Source organism: Brassica oleracea, chromosome C1 (assembly GCF_000695525.1).
Source record: "Brassica oleracea var. oleracea cultivar TO1000 chromosome C1, BOL, whole genome shotgun sequence".
NCBI lineage: Eukaryota > Viridiplantae > Streptophyta > Magnoliopsida > Brassicales > Brassicaceae > Brassica > Brassica oleracea.
The window spans coordinates 15276399-15298642 of NC_027748.1; the positions used below are offsets into that span (position 1 = coordinate 15276399).

The window sequence follows — 22244 nt, forward strand, 5'->3', positions numbered from 1 at the left end:
ATCTGCCCATCAAAATGATGAAAGTTGTTCTCCCACAAACTTATACTATATTATATTCCTTCTGTTTTTTAATATAAATCGTATTAGAGAAATTTTTATGTTTCAAAATATAAGACGTTTTTGGTTTTCTATGTAAAATTTATTAACATTTAATGTTATATGACCAATGATAATATACCTTCTATTTTATTATTGGTTGATTTGTGGTTAAATAAATAATTAATGATGTTTTTGTTTAAAAAATATAAAAAATTAATGATTTTCTTAATCTACGTGCACAATTTTAAAACGATTTATATTAAAAACGGAGAGAGTATGTTGCTATTCACTTTTGGATCTTCAGAGGGTGTTTTAGGTAAACATTACCCTAATAAATGGCTTTCTGAAGGTAAAAAAAAAGTTTTTTGTATAATCATAATTTATTATTTTGTTTATATTTGATCTATCTTATGGATTTTATTAGATCTTTTGCCGCTATGGAGGCCAACCATGGAACGTTATTATAAAAGTGTTGTGTAAGTAGCAGGAAATGCTTAGTGACAATATTTTTTTAACTTTCTACAACTAGCTATTCAATTTTGTTGTTTGGTTCTTGTATAATATTGGATTATTTTTATTTCTATTTTTTTAATTGCTCATTAGGGATGTTGGCAAGAAATTGCTTGGCCTAGTGGCTTTAGCGTTGGATTTGGAAGAGAACTTCTTTGAAAGATTGGGAGCCTTCAATGATCAAGCAGCAGTTGTTCGCCTCTTACGTTATTCAGGTCTTTAATCACCAAAAATCTTTTGTAGCATGTTAGGGATAATATTTCAGTTTCAAACGAGTCGCAGATTGTGAGATTGTTTTGAGAATCTTAATTTTTTGTTGCATCACAGGAGAGTTGAATTCATCCAAAGAAGAAGAACCATGTGGGGCCTCTGCTCATTCAGATTTTGGAATGCTAACTCTTCTTGCAACAGATGGAGTTCCAGGGCTTCAAGTATTAGCATTCATCTCTCATAACTTGCTTATCAAGAAATATGAGTTTCTTCATTGTTCTAACAAATGGTTACATACTAAAAAAGGTTTGCAGGGATAAAGATAAAGAACCAAATGTTTGGGAAGATGTCCCTGGGATTAAAGGGTAAGTTATACTAACAGTTTTGACTGACACTGTACTGTAAGCCTTGAAAACTTATGAAGACTTTTGTGTAAACAACCAGTGTTTTGTTGTCAACATCGGAGACCTTATGGAGAGATGGACTAATGGGCTTTTCCGGTACCCACCAAAAGTTCAACCTTTTCATTTCAGGGCATTATATTGATTTCAAAACCTCAGTCTTATGTGCGTTTTATAGATCAACAATGCATAGAGTGTTGTCAGTGGGAGAAGAACGTTACTCGGTATGAACATACACACATTTCTTCTGTTGTGACTCTGTTTTACTAATCATCATTCTATCTAATATTTGTTGGTTTAATTACTTGAAAGGTGGCTGTATTTCTAGATCCAGACCCAAACTGTGTTGTGGAGTGCTTGGAGAGTTGTTGTAGTCAAACATACCCTCCTAGGTATTATCTGAATTTTGATTGTTGGGGGTGATTTTGAACTAATAAAAAGTTTTGGTCTTTAATCAAAAAACCAAAAAGGTTGATTTGTGAATTTGTTACCCCTCAGTTTCCACCGGTCCGAACCAGTGATTATTTCCACGAGCGATTCAGCCAATCCCTCATCTTAGGCATGGACATTCGGGGTCCCAATCGGGTTTCTGTTTTTCGGGTTTATCAAAATCAGCCTCATTCGGGTTATATGAAAATTCGGTTCGGGACCGGTTCGGATTCTATTGGGTTCGGGTCGGAGTTAGTAAATCTTCAAAGAACCGGTACAACCCGATGTACTTTCGGATCTGGGTCCCAATCGGTTCTTCGGTTTAAATGTACCTGATTTATATCTACTTTGTAACCAAAAAGTAAGTAAAATCGGTTCTTTTGTTTTAAAATACTTGATTTGTACATATTTTGTAACCAAAACATAAATAAAATCGGTTCAAAAAAGAAAGGAACATCAAATGTGATCAAATCAAGTAAAAGGTAAACATAGTTATTGATAGAAAGAAAACCAAATAAATGAAAACATAAAACGAAAACCAATTTCTCATGAAATGAAAAACATTATTCAATGAAAACAAAACCAAAATCTAAAAACTTCAACCTTCAACCGCCACCTTCAACCATCAATCTTCATATAATAGATAATTATTTTAGATGTTCAATATATTTTGAATACATATTAGGAATTGATATCAGGTTTGGTACAAGTTCTTTTTGAAAATTTTGAATGTTTCGGGTTCTATCGGGTATCCATTTAAGTTCGGATTCGGTTCGGATAATACCCATAAACCAAAATACCATAAAACAAGATCCATTCGGTATTTATGCCAGGTTCGGATCGGTTCGGATTCATTTTTATTAGATCGGGTTCGGTTCGGGTTTTCGGGTTCGGTTTATTTTCCCAGCCCTACCTCATTTCGTACTCTCGTTCCGCCTAAAAGTCATTTATGTATGAGAAGCTCGAAACTTCACCTTGTTAATAAAAGACTTGTGTGTTGTGGAAAAAAAAGCTATTTGATGTCTAACATATCGCGATATGTTCAATTCATACCCGGTTTATATGACCATGCAAAAATATATATGCAAAAATATATATATACTTTCAAAAATTTCAAATAACATTCATATTTATTTTTTTGGCGAAAATCTACACTAGTCGTCACATCATCAGTCACATCATCTAATTTGCTGACGAATATGCCACATCTACAATATTAAAAAAATAAAATACTCTTTTTATAAAAATATTTTTTTATAAAATGTAAAATTTTTATAAACTTTTATTATTTAGTAAAATAAACAAAAATTAATTAAATAATAAAATTTTAATCTTATATAAGAGATATATTTTTAAATGTTTGGATCCTATCACAATCCCATCTTAATAAGAGTTATATATGTGTTGTAATGATTCAATTTCAATGCTAGTGTTGCAGTCGTGTTACTTTCGATTAATCATTGTTATGTTGTTTACATTTAAAGAATTTAGATTAACATATTATAAATTCTTAATCTATTAAAACAAAATTATTCGCATTATTACATAACCGATCTAAAATTTTTCTATACAAACACATAACCAAGATTAACATAAGAGTAATTGATAGCATCAAAACATTATAATGAATATATCTCTTATATATGATTAAAATTTCATTATTTAGTTAATTTTGTTCATTTTACTAAATAATAAAAATTTATAAATGTTTATGTTTTCTAAAAGGATTGATTTTTTTTTAAAAAAAAAATTGTACACGTGACATCTTCTTTGTCAGCAAAAATTGATGACATAACATCTACGTCAGCATAGATGATAGGACGACTAATGTATGTTTTCGTCAAAAAAGTAAACAACATATATGTTATTTGAAATTTTCGGAAGTACATGTATATTTCTGTACGATCATATAAGCCGGGTATGAATTGAACATATCGCGATTTGTTGGGCACGAAATAGTGGTTTTCCCGTGTGTTGTGTCATCAAATACTAGAAAGTTTCTGCTGCCTCTACGTTGTTGATAAACCTTAATATTGTTAAATGGGCCTCGTAACTAGATGGGCCAAATCTATAGTGAAACCCATTAGATCCCTCTTGTGCATTCACTGATATTTGTACTAAGAGCATGATTATTAGAGGATTCTTAGGGTGAAGTTCTTAACGGAATGTAAGAACCCGTCTCTTAACTTTTAACTAAAAAAGTTAAAAACCGGTTCTTAAAACTCTTATTTAAGAGTCGGTTCTTAGCTTTTTTAGTTAAAAGTTAAGAGACGGGTTCTTATATTCCGCTAAGAATCCCACCCTAAGAATTCCCCAATAATCATGCTCTAACTTTTGGACCATATATCAGTCAAAACGATAAGACTAAGAGCATGCTGAATTTCGAAAAACAGTTCTCTATGCTACTTTTAAAACTGTTCGATGTTGTTGCGTCTTTAATAAGGCATGTCTTGAACAAGGGCTCTTCTATGTAAAGAGTCATGGCGTCCCGGAAGAATTGATAGAAGGGAGTGTTTTCAGGGATAGGAAAGGCTTCTTTAACCTCCCACAAGAGGAAAAGATAGCATACAATCCTGCAAAGTGGATATTACTACAAACCATGGAATATTACTACAAGAATGTCCTGTAAGCTTGCCTGTTCCTTTTTCTTTTTTCTGCAAAGTAATTATTGAACAAAAAAATTGAATCATCATAGATGCACGTCTTCTCTATACATTTTTAGTTGAAAATAGGTTTCAAGTTCGTATCAACAATTAGATTTGAACTTTGATGGTAGGGATACATATAAGCTATTCTAGGTGATGAGATCGGTAGTACAAATCTACAATCTTATGTTCATGTCTGTTCTTGAAATATTCAACTTATAAATGTAAAAGAGATATGTAATTTCATATATATCTCCTCCTTTGAACTTCCATTTTAGTTTCCTGATTTGACTTGCTTGTTGGTGTTTGATATTTTGCTTTGCTGCTTTAAGGTCTGTGGGTAGGAAATGCTCGGCTTGATTGCCTTGGTATTGGATTTAGATGAGGACTTCAACAAGTCGGGGACTTAATGATCCTACAGCAGTTGTTCGCCTTTTACGCTATATATCTACGTACATCAATTTCTGGTTAGATTGATATTATTTATAATAAACGTTGATAAGAGTTGGATCTTTACCAAGCAAGGGTACATTTATCAAAATATATGTAATCAGTGGATCATATCTGCATCTGTTATAATATAGATGAAGTGGTTTGCGCACACAAAAAGGGGTGAAGTGGTTTAGTCGGATGTAGAAACATATGGGGCCTCAGCTCACTCAGATTTTGGAATGGTCACTCTTCTTGACTAATGGAGTTCCAGGACTTCAGGTGAATGTTTCTTAGTCTTTTTTGACATCTGAAAATTTCTTAGTTTAGATTGTAAATGTCTTCATACTCTTTCTCTTTTAGCAATGTCCTTAGAACATCTACATTGATGAGTCTTTCACTAATTATATTAATACTAGGTAAACACCCGCGCTACGCTGTGGGAATTGTTTCCGTATTTTTTATTAAAATATTTTCAATTTGATAATTGTTATTTGTTTAAATTTAAAGTTATTAATATTTGAAGATTTTTTTAGTACCAAGATGTTTAAATTTAAAGTTATTAACATCTTTAGGTAGTCTTTAATCTGTCTCATGTGGACATTGGCGATCAAACTTTTGATTGGGACAAGTCAAAATTGTAACGACCTGACCCGGTGTTTCCTTTCTAAATCCGGTTTGTTTGGTTCAATTAATTAATTTTAGAACCCAAGCCAATTATTTAATCCTTCTCAAGCCGTGTAGGTATTTATATTGACGTAAGTACCTCTTTCTCTAAAACCTGCGCCGCCTTTCCCATCCCCTCTCCTTCTTCGGTCTCTCCAATTGTATACCTCTCTCTTATTACTTCTCTTCTCAACTTCTTTTTACTTATGTTCTTCTTTTAATTTGATGTTGTAACTGTACCGATATGGAGAGGAATGTTGCGATCATCACCATCTCTTGTCTCAATCTTCAACCGCTCTTCTCACTACAATCGCTCGACGTCAGAGTTATCACAGTCCACCGGAAAGCTGCGCTGTCACTGCGGAGTCCATGATTCTATCGCCACTCTTGTCGTCATGTTGTTCAGTCGTGTGCCAAGAGGAAGGTGCTGTCCAAAGAGATGCGATCTGTCATTGCTCTTCACCACTGTGAGTTAAGCACAACCGAAGCTCACAGCCATGTCATCAGCCACACCCTTTCCGACGGAGCCACCATCATCAACCGTGAGCCTTGCCGTGAGGTAAAGTGCTCTTTATCCAGTTAATTGTGCTGCAATTAATAGTTATAAACCCTAAATATAACTATCTCTTTATTGTATATATATTTCATGTATTTTTTTTCTTTCCGGTCTGTGTGACATTGATGAGAAATCGAGATCTACGACTAAACCCAAAATATTGCAGGAAGAATCTACTTGGCTACGATGGAGCTATTGGTTATGCCCCAAATTGGTTTGATATTAACAAAGTCGCTTATTAAACAAATGTGTATGCTTATGTGCATTTTACTAAAAATGATGTGTAGAAATGAAATGTTTTGATTGGTTTTCTACTTTTTTCATTTATTGACATGGCAGTTTCACAGGCTTCTAAAAGTCTGATGTGTCATTCCATGGAGAGAGACTTGTGTTATTATTGTGTTTATTAACAAAGTCGCTTATTAAACAAATGTGTATGCTTATGTGCATTTTACTAAAAATGATGTGTAGAAATGAAATGTTTTGATTGGTTTTCTACTTTTTATTTATTTATTGACATGGCAGTTTCACAAGCTTCTAAAAGTCTGATGTGTCATTCTCTGGAGAGAGACTTGTGCTATTATTGTGTTGATTTAATCGGTGAATTTCTCAGAAAACCTGAGAAATTTATAGTAAAAGCTTTTCTGAATCAAATATTAGTATAATTAGTGAAAAATTCTGGTGAGAGACTCACCGATGCAGACGGATCGAGACAGACACTTATTTGGGAAAATGTACCTGGAATGTGAGTGTTAGTTTACCTTGTAGCTTCTCGATTTTGGAGGTTTGTTGATTAGAGCTAGCCTACGCCTTTTAGTCCTAGTCTATGGCTTTCTGTTACGAAATGTAAAGAAATGTTTTTGATTGAAATAATGAAATATTCGTATTCCACTTTTACGTTTTGCATGAAATTGTGCTATCTCTCTTTCTATGCTCTGCCTTGATTGAACCCATGAGCTGGAGCATAACCCACATACAATTTCATGTTGTTCACAAAGATGCAGAGTTATCGTTGTGGTTTGCAGAATTTTAGATGAGTCTGTTTATGTTGATGTCAAAAAAAACTATTTCCTCTATCTTAAACTAGATATGATTTTAAGTTTTTTACACAGATTAAAAAGATAACTAGATAAATTAATATAAAACTGCATTAAAATTATAAAATAATGTTTATTTGGGAAAATTTCCAGAAAAATGTTCTTACTAAATTTAGTTAAGCTTTTTAATGCTTTAATTTTTTTTTGCTATCCAATTTAATACTTCAAATAGTGATTTTGTTTATTTTATTACACTAATTTAAAAATTATGATCATTTTAATACTGAAGTTATATTTATTTTAAGCAAAAATTAGACCTCTACCCACACAACCGTGCGAGTGATTATTTTCATTTTTACAAACATAATTATTTGTTTTACATGATTAATTATAATATTTACAATATTACTAATTATTTAATATAAGATTTTAAAACACAACAATTTTATACTTCACATCCAATAATTTAACTAACTTTTTTTAATTTTTCAGTGATAGCATATTTTAAATCACGTGATACAAAATTTTAAATTAAAAATCTTATTGGCTAAGGATCAAAAAATTAATTGAAAAGTATTATATTAAATTAATATCATAAATTTAATAAAAAAATTGTACATGAGTTTAGTTATAATTACAAAATTAATTAGATACTTAAAATGTTTGTCTTAGTTACAATGAAATATACATTTAATTTTTAAGTAAACACGTTAACTAAATATTTAAAAAAAATTAAGTGAAAAATGAAATATAAATTTATTTAAAATAAATACTAAATTAATTAAATATTCAAAAAGTTTATTTTAATGAAAATGAAATATATCTATTTATATTGTAAAAAAGATATGAAACGATTTTATTCAGAAAATTTCAGAGAAAATAAAGGAATATCTATTTAATTTATTTGTTTTAGAATAATTCAAATACTTCAAATATTTATACAAAAAATAATTTAAACAAATTTCTAGGAGGTGGTCCAAATTAAAAAAAAATCACACATGGATTAAGTCATGACTTCTATTTTAATAATATATATATTAATACACTTTCAAACAAAATTTAAATAATTTTTCAAATTAAAAACAAATCATTTAGGAAAAAAGGAACTAAATTGTTGATAACCTAATGGTTTTTACTTTTAGTTTAGTTTTTAACATCATATTTAATTTCATTTGTGAAACATAATACTAGTATATTTATTTTTCATTCAATTCATCCAACCTTTAGTTATTTTTATTCCAAAAGGTTTAAAATTAAATTAGAAAAATTAATATTTTTTAAATTTTGTTTTTTAAATTTTGTTTGAAACTTATCGATGATTTTATAAAACATAATTTCATTACTAAAATAAACACAATATATTAAAATGAACAAAATAATTATTCAACTATTAAATTTAATAATAAGTTTTTTGAATATTAAAAAAAATTAATGAAATTTAGTTGATGTGTTTTTATAGATTTTTATTTATTTATTTTGTAATGATAAATTTATTTATAACAATATTTAATGTATCTACGCATTTGTACAAAAGGATCAACTCTCTCTGCGGTATATTCCTATGGAATGGGACTGCTGAAGCACATCAGTCCGCTAGAGTAGCATGGGTGAAGGTAACACTCACAACGGATCAAGGAGGTTTAGGAGTAAAAAACCTTTATTGCTGGAATCGTGCATGTATTTCAAAGCTTATTTGGCTCCTCTTCTTTAGGCCCGACTCAGTGTGGATATGTTGGTATAAGGAGGTGGTTCTCAAAGGCTATCTCTCAAACTAGTGGTCCATCAAACCAAGCTCCACTAACTCCTAGTTGGAGAATAAGTTAATCAAATGTCGCGATCTTGTCTTCCCACTTATAAAACGCCGCATTGAGAATTGACTCAACACTAACTTCTGGTTCGACAACTGGACTCCATATGGCAACCTTACAAACTTCTTGAATGCTTTGACTCGAAGACTAGGTATCCCCAAAACGACAACAGTTGCTTCGCTGTACCAAGACGATCACTGGCTCCTGCCACCTAAAAGAACGGAGAATCAGGTAGCGTTCCAAATTCACCTAACAACTGTGACTCTCCCTCAGGAAGATGACACTTATGAATAGGAAGTCTACGGTAAAATTTGTGAAAGATTTAGCACTGGAGAAATTTACACTTATATCCAAGGACCTAAACCGACGATTCCATGGGCTTCAGTGGTTTGGTGCTCTTATGGGATTCCGAGACATAGCTTCTTAACTTGGCTGGTGATGGAAGGCGTTGATCCGGCTTGCTTATTGTGTAATTCGGAGGTAGAGAACAGAAATCATCTCTTTTTTGATTGCTCTTACAATAGTTTGGTGTGGTGCTCGATTCCACATCACTGTCAACTTCAAGCTCCATCAAACCGGGACGACAACATTCATATGCTTGGGAACAAGGACTTGCGACGGCTCACTATCCTTTCTCATCAGGCGTCGATCTACTGGCTATGGAATGAGTGAAACACTAAACTCCATCAACAAACTTTCAGATCAGTTGACACACTCATCGCTTCAATTGATAGACATATTTGGAACAACATTAGCAGCTTTAGGGAGACAAATAGCCGTGCATCCTCAGCTATGATACAACTGTGGTTTCTCCGATTGTAGAACGTTGATATCATCGAAGGAACTCCATCGGTTTCTTTTATTACTGAAAAGACCAAATTGTCTTCCTAGCTTACTACAACAGTCCAACTAAATTCTAAATTATATATTTCCTTAAATTGACACCGGATTTGGCCCGTCTTTAAACTATGATTTTTTTTAGGTTAATATTTTTCATTTTTTCTGTTTTTAATATGAAAGCCTAGGTACCAAAAAAAATTAAGTTTGATTTGTAATGAAAACATGTCTTCCCTGAAAAATAGTAATCAGTCAACGATATATAAACTAAAAAACCGTGGGACTTGGACGGAGTTTACGTATTTGGACCACACGTGACTGATTTTCTGTGGTTCTAGCATGACCGACAATTAAAAAAAAAAAAAAACAAAGTAGTGTCTTATAACAAAACGACAATAGTTGCCTACTTTTCTTTTGTCGTTGCCAAGACCTAACACCTAACAGATTGATGGGAAACAAAACTTAAAATTGAATTTTACTACGCTGCATACATAGTTGACAAGTAAATCCATTGGACGGAGAAAATGAGCAAAAACATTAACAATAATTTGGAAATTCATTATATTTATAATAAAGTTTGTTTGATAAACATGTTAAGATTTATGTTCTTTATAAAAAAATTCTCGAATTGCCCATACATAATGCAATACAAGCATAATGCGACCATATCTCTTCACGATAAGAAGGCAAAACGTTATCTTATCTTCGATTTCTCTAGCGTGGGACCGCCACCGGTGATTTAACATTTTCTTACCGGGGAGCAGTTTACCATTTTTTTTTTATCTTCAATTTCAAAACGTTTATCATCGTTATCTTCAAATGCATGCGTACATACAGATTGTTCCCATTTCGCCGAATATATATATGATCACACGTTTGTATGATACTACCGTCTTGTTTGATAATAGTTTTTTTAAACAAGATTTGGTCTCACTATCCATTGAATAAAAATTGTTCTTATACGGAAAAGAATCAAATATTGCTGATTTTTTACGTGGGTTTCTATTTATTGTCGATACTGAGACAAGACTGGATCTGAGAATGAGATAAACCCGATATTATTCATCTATTTATTTCATAAAAAAAAAAACTCAAATAATATTCATCAATTTCTCTTTCTACTATTATCTCTCTCTCCCAACTACTCAGCAATTAAATCGGTAGAGGCACGGCACCAAAAGCATTTGGCTCTCTTCTCTTTTGTTATTTTTCTCGGGAAAAGTTGTAGGTAATATTGATAATCATGGAGGGAATTGATCACCTAGCGGATGAGAGGAACAAGGCGGAGTTCGATGTCGACGAGATGAAGATCGTCTGGGCCGGTTCTCGCCACGCTTTCGAGGTTTCCGATCGAATCGCCCGCCTCGTCGCCACCGATCCGGTGAGTCTTCTCGATTTCATCGATTATATGTATGATTACGGTTAGGGATTTTGTTTCCTGTGTAATCGATCGATTCGTGAATTTCGTGTTATATATTCTGTAAGGTATTCGAGAAAAGCGATAGAGCTAGGTTGAGCAGGAAGGAGCTGTTCAAGAGCACGTTGAAGAAATGTGCTCACGCTTGGAAGAGGATCATCGAGCTTCGTCTCACCGGTATCGATTTTTTTTCTTCTCTCACGCACCTTATTGCTAATAAGGGCTTCGAAATGACGTCGTTTTGATTGTTGTTTGGTTACAGAGGAAGAAGCAGGAAGGTTGAGGTTCTTTGTTGATCAGCCTGCCTTTGTTGATCTTCACTGGGTACCTCCCTGCGCCTCCATGGTTAATAGTTTCTTCTTTGATTCGTCAATTCATGTTTTTTTTTTTCTCTAGGGAATGTTTGTGCCTGCTATCAAGGGGCAGGGTACAGAGGAGCAGCAAGAGAAATGGTTGTCTCTGGCCAATAAGATGCAGATTATTGGGTGTTATGCACAAACTGAGCTTGGTCATGGCTCTAATGTTCAAGGACTTGAGACAACCGCCACTTTTGATCCCAAGACGGATGAGTTTGTGATCCACAGCCCAACTCAGACTTCATCCAAAGTGAGTAGAACAACACGTCCTTGATTTTGAGATTGCACTGTCTCTTATCTGTCTTGAGATTTTCATCTGTCTTTGATTTTTGAATAGTGGTGGCCTGGTGGCCTGGGAAAAGTTTCTACCCATGCTGTTGTTTACGCTCGTCTCATCACTGACGGCAAAGACTATGGTGTCCATGGTATGCACTGGGAATTTTTTTTTTTTTTTTATCTTTTGTTCCATTTTAACTTGCTCGGTATTTAATTTTATTGCCTAATTTCCTCTCCCAGGATTCATTGTGCAACTGCGTAGCTTAGAAGATCATTCTCCTCTTCCGAATATAATTGTTGGTGATATCGGGACGAAGATGGGTAATGGAGCATACAATTCTATGGACAACGGTTTTCTTATGTTTGATCAAGTTCGCATTCCCAGAGATCAAATGCTCATGAGGTCCTCTTTCTCTTGGTCATTTTGTTTGGTTAATTCATGCTGTACTGATAGCGCTGGAGGAAATGGCTTGTGCTGAAATATGGGCTTATGGTTCTTGCATTTTTCTCTTCTTCCAAAACGTTTCAGGCTGGCAAAAGTTACAAGGGAAGGAAAATATGTTCCATCGGATGTTCCAAAGCAGCTAATGTATGGTACTATGGTGTATGTGAGACAAACAATTGTGGCAGATGCTTCGAATGCACTATCTAGAGCTGTTTGCATAGCTACAAGGTACAGCGCAGTACGGAGGCAGTTTGGCGCCCAGAATGGTGGCATTGAGACTCAGGTACTTATTCACGCTCATTTTACAAGAAAGGATCCTCATGGTTGTTAGTATTATTTTTTCTAACTCTCACTAACGTGGGTGGCCATTATGTTGTCTAGAAAAGGGAATATAATGTATTACTGCATACTATCTCCGCAGGTGATTGATTATAAAACTCAGCAAAACAGGCTATTTCCTTTGTTGGCATCGGCATATGCATTCCGATTTGTTGGGGAGTGGCTTAAATGGCTGTACACGGATGTAACTGCAAGACTGCAGGCCAGTGATTTCTCAACATTGCCTGAGGCTCATGCATGCACTGCAGGACTGAAATCTCTCACCACCACAGCCACTGCGGTACGCTCCAGAACTGATCCTTTAAGCTCACTGGACTAGACTAGACTAATCGGTTTTGTTCCTCTAGGGGGTCCACCGCTCACATTCAATTTCCACTCTATTACATAAGTAGATTCCTAAGATTTATCTCATATTGTAATATAAATAAACAGCTCTTGTTGTATTAAGACTTGAAAAGTCAGCTTAAGCTTACTGTTGGTTGCAGGATGGCATTGAAGAATGTCGTAAGTTATGTGGTGGACATGGTTACTTGTGGTGCAGTGGGCTCCCTGAGCTGTTTGCTGTATATGTTCCTGCCTGTACATATGAAGGAGACAACATTGTGCTACAGTTGCAGGTATTTGTTATCTAACTTTATTAAGTTCGAACTATTCTCACATACTAGAACAACAGTGTCAGCACGGATAGATTTATTAGCATGTGGCTATTCAGCTTATGGCTCTGAACTTTTGGTTGTGAGCTTTGTTCTTAGATATTATGATATGCAGGTTTTCTCATTTCCACTGCTTACACACATTTAGCTATATTTTTATGTTTTTTTGGTTCATTGTGCTTCCCAAATCTTTTTTTTCTTCCAAAGAATAAGAACGGGTCTGCTGGCATTTGCGGTTATTCACGTAATTGTTCAAAAAATGGTGTTTTGTAGGTTGCTAGATTTCTCATGAAGACAGTGTCCCAGCTGGGATCTGGAAAGGCTCCTGTTGGCACAACTGCTTATATGGCTCGGGCACAACATCTTTTGCAATGCCGTTCTGGTGTTCAAAAAGGTGAGTTTTCAAGTTCATATGTTTTTTTTTTCCTTCTCCCCACTACATACGGCTTCCTGGTTAATGATGATGATTTTATTATTTGGGCATGTAGCGGAGGATTGGTTAAACCCTGCTGTGGTAGTGGAAGCTTTTGAAGCAAGGGCTCTGCGAATGGCCGTTGCTTGTGCCAAAAATCTCAGCAAGTTTGAGAATCAAGAACAAGGTATACTTTTCTAACTCCATGAATCCAGAGAAGCAATGTCAGATCTTAAGCCAAAGGACCAAACTCTACAAAGGTTTCTCACAAAAAAAGTTCTCATATCTACAGGATTCTCAGAGCTATTGGCCGAGCTGGTTGAGGCCGCAATTGCTCATTGCCAATTGATTGTTGTTTCCAAGTAAGCTTCTTCTTCACCATTTCACATTTTGATCAAATAAGCTTGGTGATTCTCTCGAGTCAGCTCCTCAATTTCACCAACTTTGTCTTGTTGGTTAGGTTCATAGCTAAGCTAGAGCAAGACATAGGAGGCAAAGGAGTAAAGAAACAGCTGAACAATCTGTGTTACATTTACGCTCTCCATATCCTTCATAAACACCTCGGAGATTTCCTCTCAACCAACTCCATCACTCCCAAACAAGCCTCTCTCGCCAATGACCAGCTCCGTTCCTTATACTCACAGGTTCGCCATCTCTCTCAGTTTCTTTGCATTTTGTTCCTTCAAAAGCTGAGTAGTTTATAAAATCAACATGTTTTGTGGTCCTTGTTATAGGTCCGCCCTAATGCGGTTGCGCTTGTGGACGCCTTCAACTACACCGACCATTACTTGAACTCGGTGCTAGGACGTTATGACGGTAATGTATACCCGAAGCTCTTTGAGGAAGCATGGAAGGATCCATTGAACGACTCGGTGGTTCCTGATGGGTACCAGGAATACATTCGACCCTTGATCAAGCAGCAGCTTCGTACCGCCAGGCTCTGAAGAGTTTGCTTTATAACACATTCTTCTTCTCTTTTCAGTATTATTGTCTTGAATAAATTCGCCGGTTTAAAAACTGGCTATACCCTTATTTATTTGTAGCAAATGTAATGGCTGACGCATACGGCGGAGTTTTAGTACTATTTTTAAATTATAACATAAGTTATGTCTGGTTGCTAAAAGTCTTAATCCTCAATACATTAATCCAACGAGGGTCAATGTTACTTTTCCGAAGATTTAGAATCTAGAGGAGGGTTCAGATCAGTGATAGAGAGAATAGTTAGTTTTTACTTTGATGCAGAACGTCATATTCTCACTATACCGAAAGACACTCCTTGTACCTTACCTGTAAGGGGTGAATAGTTGTTTAAATTGAAATCGAATGGACTATATGGAGTATCCCACTTTACTCATCAAATCCTTTTCTAAACTTGGATTCAATCATCTTCCGAGCCTCTGCAAGAGGCATTGTAATGTCAATATATAGTGTTGGATCATGGTTGGAACAAGTGGACGAAACAACAAATAGGTCAACAAAGGTAAAAGTGAAGTCTAGCGTGGACGGTTCTATTTCACTTGTTATGAAACTTTAGATCAGAAGCTGGCGTCTCGTTATGATGGTCTCCAACAAGTTTGTTACTACATGTGATAATCTTTAACATATATATAATACAAGATATGAGCTTGTTGCGTTGCAACGGATTTTGTGTGATGTTCTAATTTAATAAAAAATAAAAAATAATAAATAATTTTATTATAGTTTTATGATTGTTTTTTGCATATGTTGTTTGAAATTTATTTTATAATTAAAAACCATTTTTACACATAAGTTTAAGTTTATATTTGTATTTTGTAGTCATGATACATAGATGAATTGTTATAAACTTTGTACTTAGGATTAGATAAAATACTATATCTAAACGTTTAAACTGAACACAACCCGAAATAAAAAACTGAATGAAAAGTAAAAAAAATTGAAAGTCAAATACACCGATCGAGTCAATGACAACATTATACATGTTCTTATGTAATAATTTAATGTTTTATTAAATAATTCTTTAAAATTTTATTTTGTTAGGATTTTTTTTTTGAAGGAAAACATTCTATTTTATAAATCTCGTTTTTATTTACAATAAAAATAATAATATTAAATACTCTTTTACAATTTTGTTTAAGATTTTAGAAAAAGAAAATTACTATCATAAAACCTATTACAATTATCTTCTCTGTAGAATTTCAGAAAAAAATAAATTGCTATCAAATAATTATTTCTAGTTACTAATAAAGAAAATTTACATTTCGTATTAATACTAATTTTACACTTCTTTTGTTAATTAAATAATTTTTAGTATCATGTTCATCATCAAATACTCTCTTAAAAATATTATAAAATAATTTTTTATAATTCTCTTTTGATTGGGACTTAAGAATATGATACAATTTTTGTTTTAGGATTTTTTATATAAATAAGAAAAACAACTATCAAATATTCTTGTACAGTTTTTTAGGATTTCAGAAAAGGAAATTAATATTACATAATCTTTTACAATTATATTTTTCTAGGATTTATAAAAATAAAATTTCTATCAAATAATTATTTCCAGTAAATATTAACTATTTTTAAAAGTTGCCATTTTCAAAATTCATTTTTTTCCAATATCACTAATATTTTTTACAAATTTTCTTGTTAATTAAACATTTTTTTACTATCATGTTTAATTGTTTATCATTAATTTTTATAAGTACAAATTACAATTAAAGAATATTTTACAATTCTCTCTCGTCAGAATTTTTTTTAAAAAGAAAAAAAAATTCTTATTTGGTTAAGATTAGAAAATAATTTTTTTTTTTATAAATCTTTTTTATTTAGGATTTTAGGAAAAGAAGAATTTATTTTCACATAATGACATTTTTATTGACACATTCACAATCTATTTTTTTTAATCGACACATGTCACAATCATATCAGGTGAAATATTTGAAGTTAATTTTGGTTTATATTTTTTTAACAAAAATTATTAAAATGTAAAGTTAGTTAATTATAAGAAAAATAAGATTATTTTTATATATTTATTTTATTTAGAGTTTTAAAGGAAATTAATTATTTTAAACTTAATTTTTCTTTTAGATTTTTATACAACTATTTTATTTTTAATAGAAAAAAATCTGTTTATTATTTATATATTTTTTTTGTTCACCCTATTTATTATTTATATACTTTGTCTTATACATACAAACACATATTCATCATATTCACACATACTCATGTACGATAACAACATCAAAATATAAAATTATGTTAGCATCATAAGATGTAATAAGGATAATAAAAAGGTTAGTTGTATCAAGAAATTAAAATAAAATACTGAGGTAATACTTTTCATGTAAATACTATTGTGTTTTGTAAAAATAATATGTGGAAGCTTAAACCTAAATATAGATGTGAAATATTTGTAGCTATTTTTGGTCATACTTCTTTAACATACAAAATTATCTATTAAAAATGAAAGTTAGTTACTTATAAGACAATAATAAGAGTACTTATAAAATTTTCTTTTAATTAGGCTTTTAAAAATGTAATAATATTTATTTAAAAGTTAGTTTTTATTCATTTCTTTCACCAAATAATTTATTGTACTTGTAGAATTTTACAATTCGTTTTTGTTTAACATTTTTTCTTAAAAGTTAATATTTATGTTTTACAATTCTCTATCTTTAGTATCTCTTAAAACAAATATTATAATAAATAATAACAATAATAAGACTATTAAATAATATTTATAATTAATTTTTAAGAAAAAAATCGTTTTTTATTTTAGTATATATATTTTTGGTTATGAGAAAGTTTAACACATATCACATTTTCAAATATATAACTAACATTGTCACAATCATGTAAGTTAATAACCTTGAATAACCAAGCTTTTTATAAAAAATACTAACAATAATAATAATAATAATAATAATAATAATAATAATAATAATAATAATAATAATAATAATAATAATAATAATAATAATAATAATAATAATAATAATAATAATAATAATAATAATAATAATAATAATAATAATAATAATAATAATAATAATAATAATAATAATAATAATAATAATAATAATAATAATAATAATAATAATAATAATAATAATAATAATAATAATAATAATAATAATAATAATAATAATAATAATAATAATAATAATAATAATAATAATAATAATAATAATAATAATAATAATAATAATAATAATAATAATAATAATAATAATAATAATAATAATAATAATAATAATAATAATAATAATAATAATAATAATAATAATAATAATAATAATAATAATAATAATAATAATAATAATAATAATAAATAATATTTATAATTATTTTTTAAGAAAAATCATTTTCATTATTTTAGTATATATATTTTGATTATAAGATAGTTTAACACATATCACATTTATAAATATATAACTGACATGTGTCACAATCATGTTAATTAACAATTTTGAAGAACCAAGCTCAATATAATATTTTATAATTATATTTTCATTAAAATTTTAGAAAAGGAAAATTAAATTAAATAAATTGTTTTCAAATATTGTTTTTGGATCTCTGGAAAACAAATTTCTAAAATAATTACTACTCCATCCGTTCCTTAAAATTACATATTCTAGAGAAAAAAATTATTTCAAAGAGATCCATCTTTTATATGTTCAATGCATATTTTATTAACTAATTACAAACATCAAAAAACTTAATTGCACTAGTTAAATTTTTCTTGGCTTAAAATTATGGAAAAAAGATAAACACAAAAAACTATAAAAATTTAATGTGCTTTATTATGATGTGTGAAAAATATAAAATATATAATTTTAAGGAACAGAAGGAGTACTAATTTTTTTTAAAAAAAATATTTTTACTATTAAATAATTTTTAAAAGTAGTTTTTATCAAAATTCGTTTTATTATCTTATTATTTATTTTTTAACTATTATATATTTAAATACATGTCACAATATTATAAGAAAAATTATTATCAAATAGTCTTTTGCAATTATCTTTTGATTAGGATTTAAAAAAAAGGAAAATTACTATTAAATAATATTTTAATTAATTTTTAATAAAATTCGTTTTTGTTAATACCTTAATATATATATTTAATTATGAGATAGATTAACACATATCACAATCATAAAATATATAATTGTTATGTATCGCGATCATTTTAATTAGCAACTTTGAAGAATTAAACTTTATATAATAAAATTTGCTCACGTACCACTACAAAAAAAAGACTAGTTTACATCATTTATTTTATATATTTGCATTTGTTATAAATGATGTAAAAAACTTTTACATCAATTAAATAAATGACTCTGAAAGTGGTGATGCAAATAATTTAAATCATTTTATTCAAAAATGATGCAATAAAATTATATATTTACATCAATTATTTTAAATGATTTTAAAATGTATCATTTGTAAGAAAATGATGTTAACTTTAAGATCAGTTATGCGAAATGATTTTAGTATTAGTGTCAATTAGAAAAACTGAGTTGAATTGTTAAATCATTTATTATAAACTGATGTAACAATAACATCAATTCTTAGAAATGATATTAGTAATTATATCATTTATAACAAGCGATTTTAAATAATATATCATTTTAAACAATTGATGTTAACCTTAAATCAGTTTTTTAAAAGTGATTTTAATAATTATATCATTTAAAGCAAGTGATTTAAAGTATTATTATCATTTTACATATTGATGTTAAATTTATATCAGTTTTAAGAAGTGAATTTTATAATTGTATCATTTACAATTTAGTGATTTAAATTTCTATCATCATTTGTATATAATTGATGCTAAATCTATGTCAGTTTTCATAAATGATTATAATATATTTCACTTATATATAAATGATACAAATATTATTTTTATTTACATATTTATGATTTATATTAATATTAATATAAATGAATTTTCGTTTTGTTATTAAATTTAAAATATATATAAAAATGCAGGAAAATTAATTAAATGAATAAAACATGATTTAGATAATAAATAAAGTATTAGAAATCAAATCAACTAATCCATCATGCAAATTCATAAAATAAAATAAATTGAAAGTTGCTGAAAATATTATTAAACTAATGTTGATGAAGATCACTGCCATTGCTTCCAACGTCTGAGTCTTAGTCTCTAACAGTATCATCACTCCGTTCCTGAAATTGAATTATACAATAAATTAGTTAATATTTTGAATAATTATTGATTATAAAACTAAAATTAATTATAATTTACCTGATTTGGATTCGGTGGAACTGGTACATTGGCAAAAGCTGGGTTTGGTATGTTAGCAAAAGCTACAACAAAACTTGAAGCCCATACTCTTGCCTAAATAATTAGTTCAGCATATATTAGTTTACATATCAAAAGTATAAAAATAAAATTAACTTATAAACTATATTATTACATGTTCACCAGTTGAAGTACCAATTACTTGTTGGATGAATGTAGTCATTCTCTTGACTTGATCTGATAATTCTTTCACTTGTGACTTCAGGTCAATAACCATTTCTGAATTCTCTATCTATTGTCTCGTAACAAGTGAATGGTTCACTAATTTTGAAGGTGTAGGTCCACGACCAACACACCGTACTCGTCCTGGACGCTCTGTACCAAAAACTTGTGCATATTCATCATCCAAACTAGCAATAGCATTGTTTGTCACATGTGACTTTTGGCCTAACAACGTCGTAAGTTCTTCCTAAACCACAAATGAAGAATAAATATCAAGTAGAATTAACTTACAAATCTATGATAATATTGACTGAAACTAACCGCCCGTGTTTTTGCTTCTTCACATGCAAAGCTTCCATTAGGTTTTGTGCGAGTCTCGATAAAAAAACTCTGCTCGACATAGTCGTTTTCCAGTCTTGATTGTCTTTGTAACATGCATAAATATATATTAAATTAGTATAGTAAAGTAGTTTATATCAATATAATAAACTAACTTCACATTACTTACAATATCATTTCTTTTCCTTGAAAAACTTTTTCTTTCACATACGTGAGGCATGATATTTTTCTTTTGGCTTTCTGTATTCCTCTTTTGCATTTTCTGAAATCTCACATACAAAAATATTGCTTGTATTTGATATAGAACTATGTATGTATATCTAACAAATAAAGCGGTACCTTCCACTTTTCAGTGAATCTCATGTGAACGAAATGACCCCATTGATTTTCAGGAACATTTCCAGGTCGATTGAGCAATGTCTCACTTAGACTGTCTCGCTTGTATTCTTTCCAAAGACGTAGTTTCACATCTTTGCATCTGCTACCTAATGCACTCATCACAAACACTTTTCTCATCGGTGGATCATCAAACCAGAATTTGGACTGAAATAATGAAAACAAACCAAACCATGTTCGTCAGACGAATATATTATCTTACATCTCAAAGTTAAAAATTTATAAAGAGATTAAATGTTATGTATTACCTGTATTACTTCCCAGACTTTATTTTTTATGTGAGGATTAACCATTTTCCAGTCACTGTAGTTAATGGGTAGCAAATTCACATCATTGCTTAGTTGACCTAACCATGACCCTAGTAGACTTCTCGACTCTCTGATTGGCTGGCCACTAACTTCGTCAAAATGAACAATCACTTTGCTATTTTGAATTTTCCAAACTTCTTTAGATATCATTTTGCCTTCGATTTTTCCAGCAGTATCTTGTTAATTAAAACAAAATATGAGTGTTATATAATAGGCTAAATTAGCATGAAGTATCTTTTTTTTTTTAACGGAGCATATAGAAATAATTCTAGCATTACAACAAAAAAAGCTGATTATCTAGACAAGACATTGTGCAAGAATAAACATTAGCTCTCTTGATGAACTAAGTTAATACGGTATAGCAAATAAATTGACTATAACTGAATCTTCCTTGCCCACACAAATGACGGTGCCGTGGTGACTACGTTTAATAATATGTTCTCTGAATTTCAATTTAACTTTCTCTACACATTAAAAATATCTGATGACTAAATAACATAACAGTTTTAAGAAAATAAACAGTTTTAAGAAAATAAATTTCAAGTAAATGAAAGATTGTTATAAAAGTAATGGAAAAGTTTATCTTTACTCATAACATAGAGTTTCTTTATATAGGAGATTACACCGTTATAGATAAACAGAAAGATTACAAATCATAATGATCTCTTGGTTATGAGCCATCCACGATCTGGTTCATAACACTCCCCCTTGGATGACATAGCCATTTAGAGCTTGTAATGTGCTTTAATGTTGTCTCATTAAAACCTTACCAGGAAAACCCAATTGAGACAAAACAATGGTGAAGGAAAAAGAGTACAACACACATTACCCCCCTGATTTGGACATTACTGAAGGTCCCTTGGACCTCTCCAATTTTCTGCAATCCGTGGGTGATGAAGATCTTGGGCAGAATATGCTTCGTCCTCGAACATGATAGTTGGTTCTTCTTTACCATCGGCCATGCCACAATCTGATCGAACATATTGAGTCATCGACCTCAAATACACACACACGAAATCTTGGATGATGTTGCTGTGATATGCGTGTACCACCATGTGTAAAACATAACCTGTCTGAAAACAAATCAACAAAACCAAATAACCTCTTTTTGGGCTGGTTAGTATAAAATAAACCAAAATCAAAGGCTTCTTCATCGTCCTTCTTATGGACCAATCAGATCAGTGTCTAAAACAAGACTTCTGCATCGTCCATCTCAGGACTAAATGGACTTCTTTATCGTCCACCTTTGGACTGAATGGATCAGT

The 22244-nt window shown here is 30.7% G+C and overlaps 2 protein-coding genes and 1 pseudogene across 7 annotated transcripts; 2 read left to right on the plus strand and 1 right to left on the minus strand.

Moving 5' to 3' along the window:
* Positions 1-252: 252 nt before the first annotated feature.
* On the plus strand, positions 253-6166 carry LOC106308752. Of its 6 annotated transcripts, XR_001263573.1 has the most exons (12): positions 253-388; positions 464-515; positions 643-764; positions 877-980; positions 1066-1124; positions 1204-1384; positions 1473-1552; positions 4110-4214; positions 4567-4701; positions 4819-4945; positions 5239-5888; positions 6052-6166. XR_001263573.1 is itself a non-coding variant. In XM_013745877.1 (9 exons), exons 1-9 carry the CDS (start codon positions 256-258, stop codon positions 4592-4594), a joined length of 864 nt encoding a protein of 287 aa, XP_013601331.1. In that variant the 5' UTR covers positions 253-255; the 3' UTR covers positions 4595-4779. The 6 variants fall into 6 exon arrangements, 3 of the variants coding, with proteins under 3 accessions (XP_013601331.1, XP_013601335.1, XP_013601343.1); XR_001263575.1 differs by lacking the exons at positions 4567-4701; positions 4819-4945; positions 5239-5888; positions 6052-6166 and having other exon boundaries at positions 1204-1259; positions 1339-1384; positions 4110-4125; XR_001263574.1 differs by lacking the exons at positions 4110-4214; positions 4567-4701; positions 4819-4945; positions 5239-5888; positions 6052-6166 and adding an exon at positions 1659-1743 and having other exon boundaries at positions 1204-1259; positions 1339-1384.
* A 4434-nt stretch (positions 6167-10600) lies between these two features.
* Positions 10601-14578, plus strand: LOC106308743 (peroxisomal acyl-coenzyme A oxidase 1). Its single transcript, XM_013745868.1, has 14 exons — positions 10601-10948; positions 11053-11161; positions 11247-11308; positions 11381-11590; positions 11678-11765; positions 11857-12019; positions 12146-12344; positions 12483-12680; positions 12886-13017; positions 13327-13447; positions 13542-13652; positions 13758-13827; positions 13926-14109; positions 14200-14578. Exons 1-14 carry the CDS (start codon positions 10811-10813, stop codon positions 14407-14409), a joined length of 1995 nt encoding a protein of 664 aa, XP_013601322.1. The 5' UTR covers positions 10601-10810; the 3' UTR covers positions 14410-14578.
* A 5030-nt stretch (positions 14579-19608) lies between these two features.
* The window catches only part of LOC106332792, a 6308-nt pseudogene continuing 3672 nt past the window's right edge, over positions 19609-22244 (minus strand).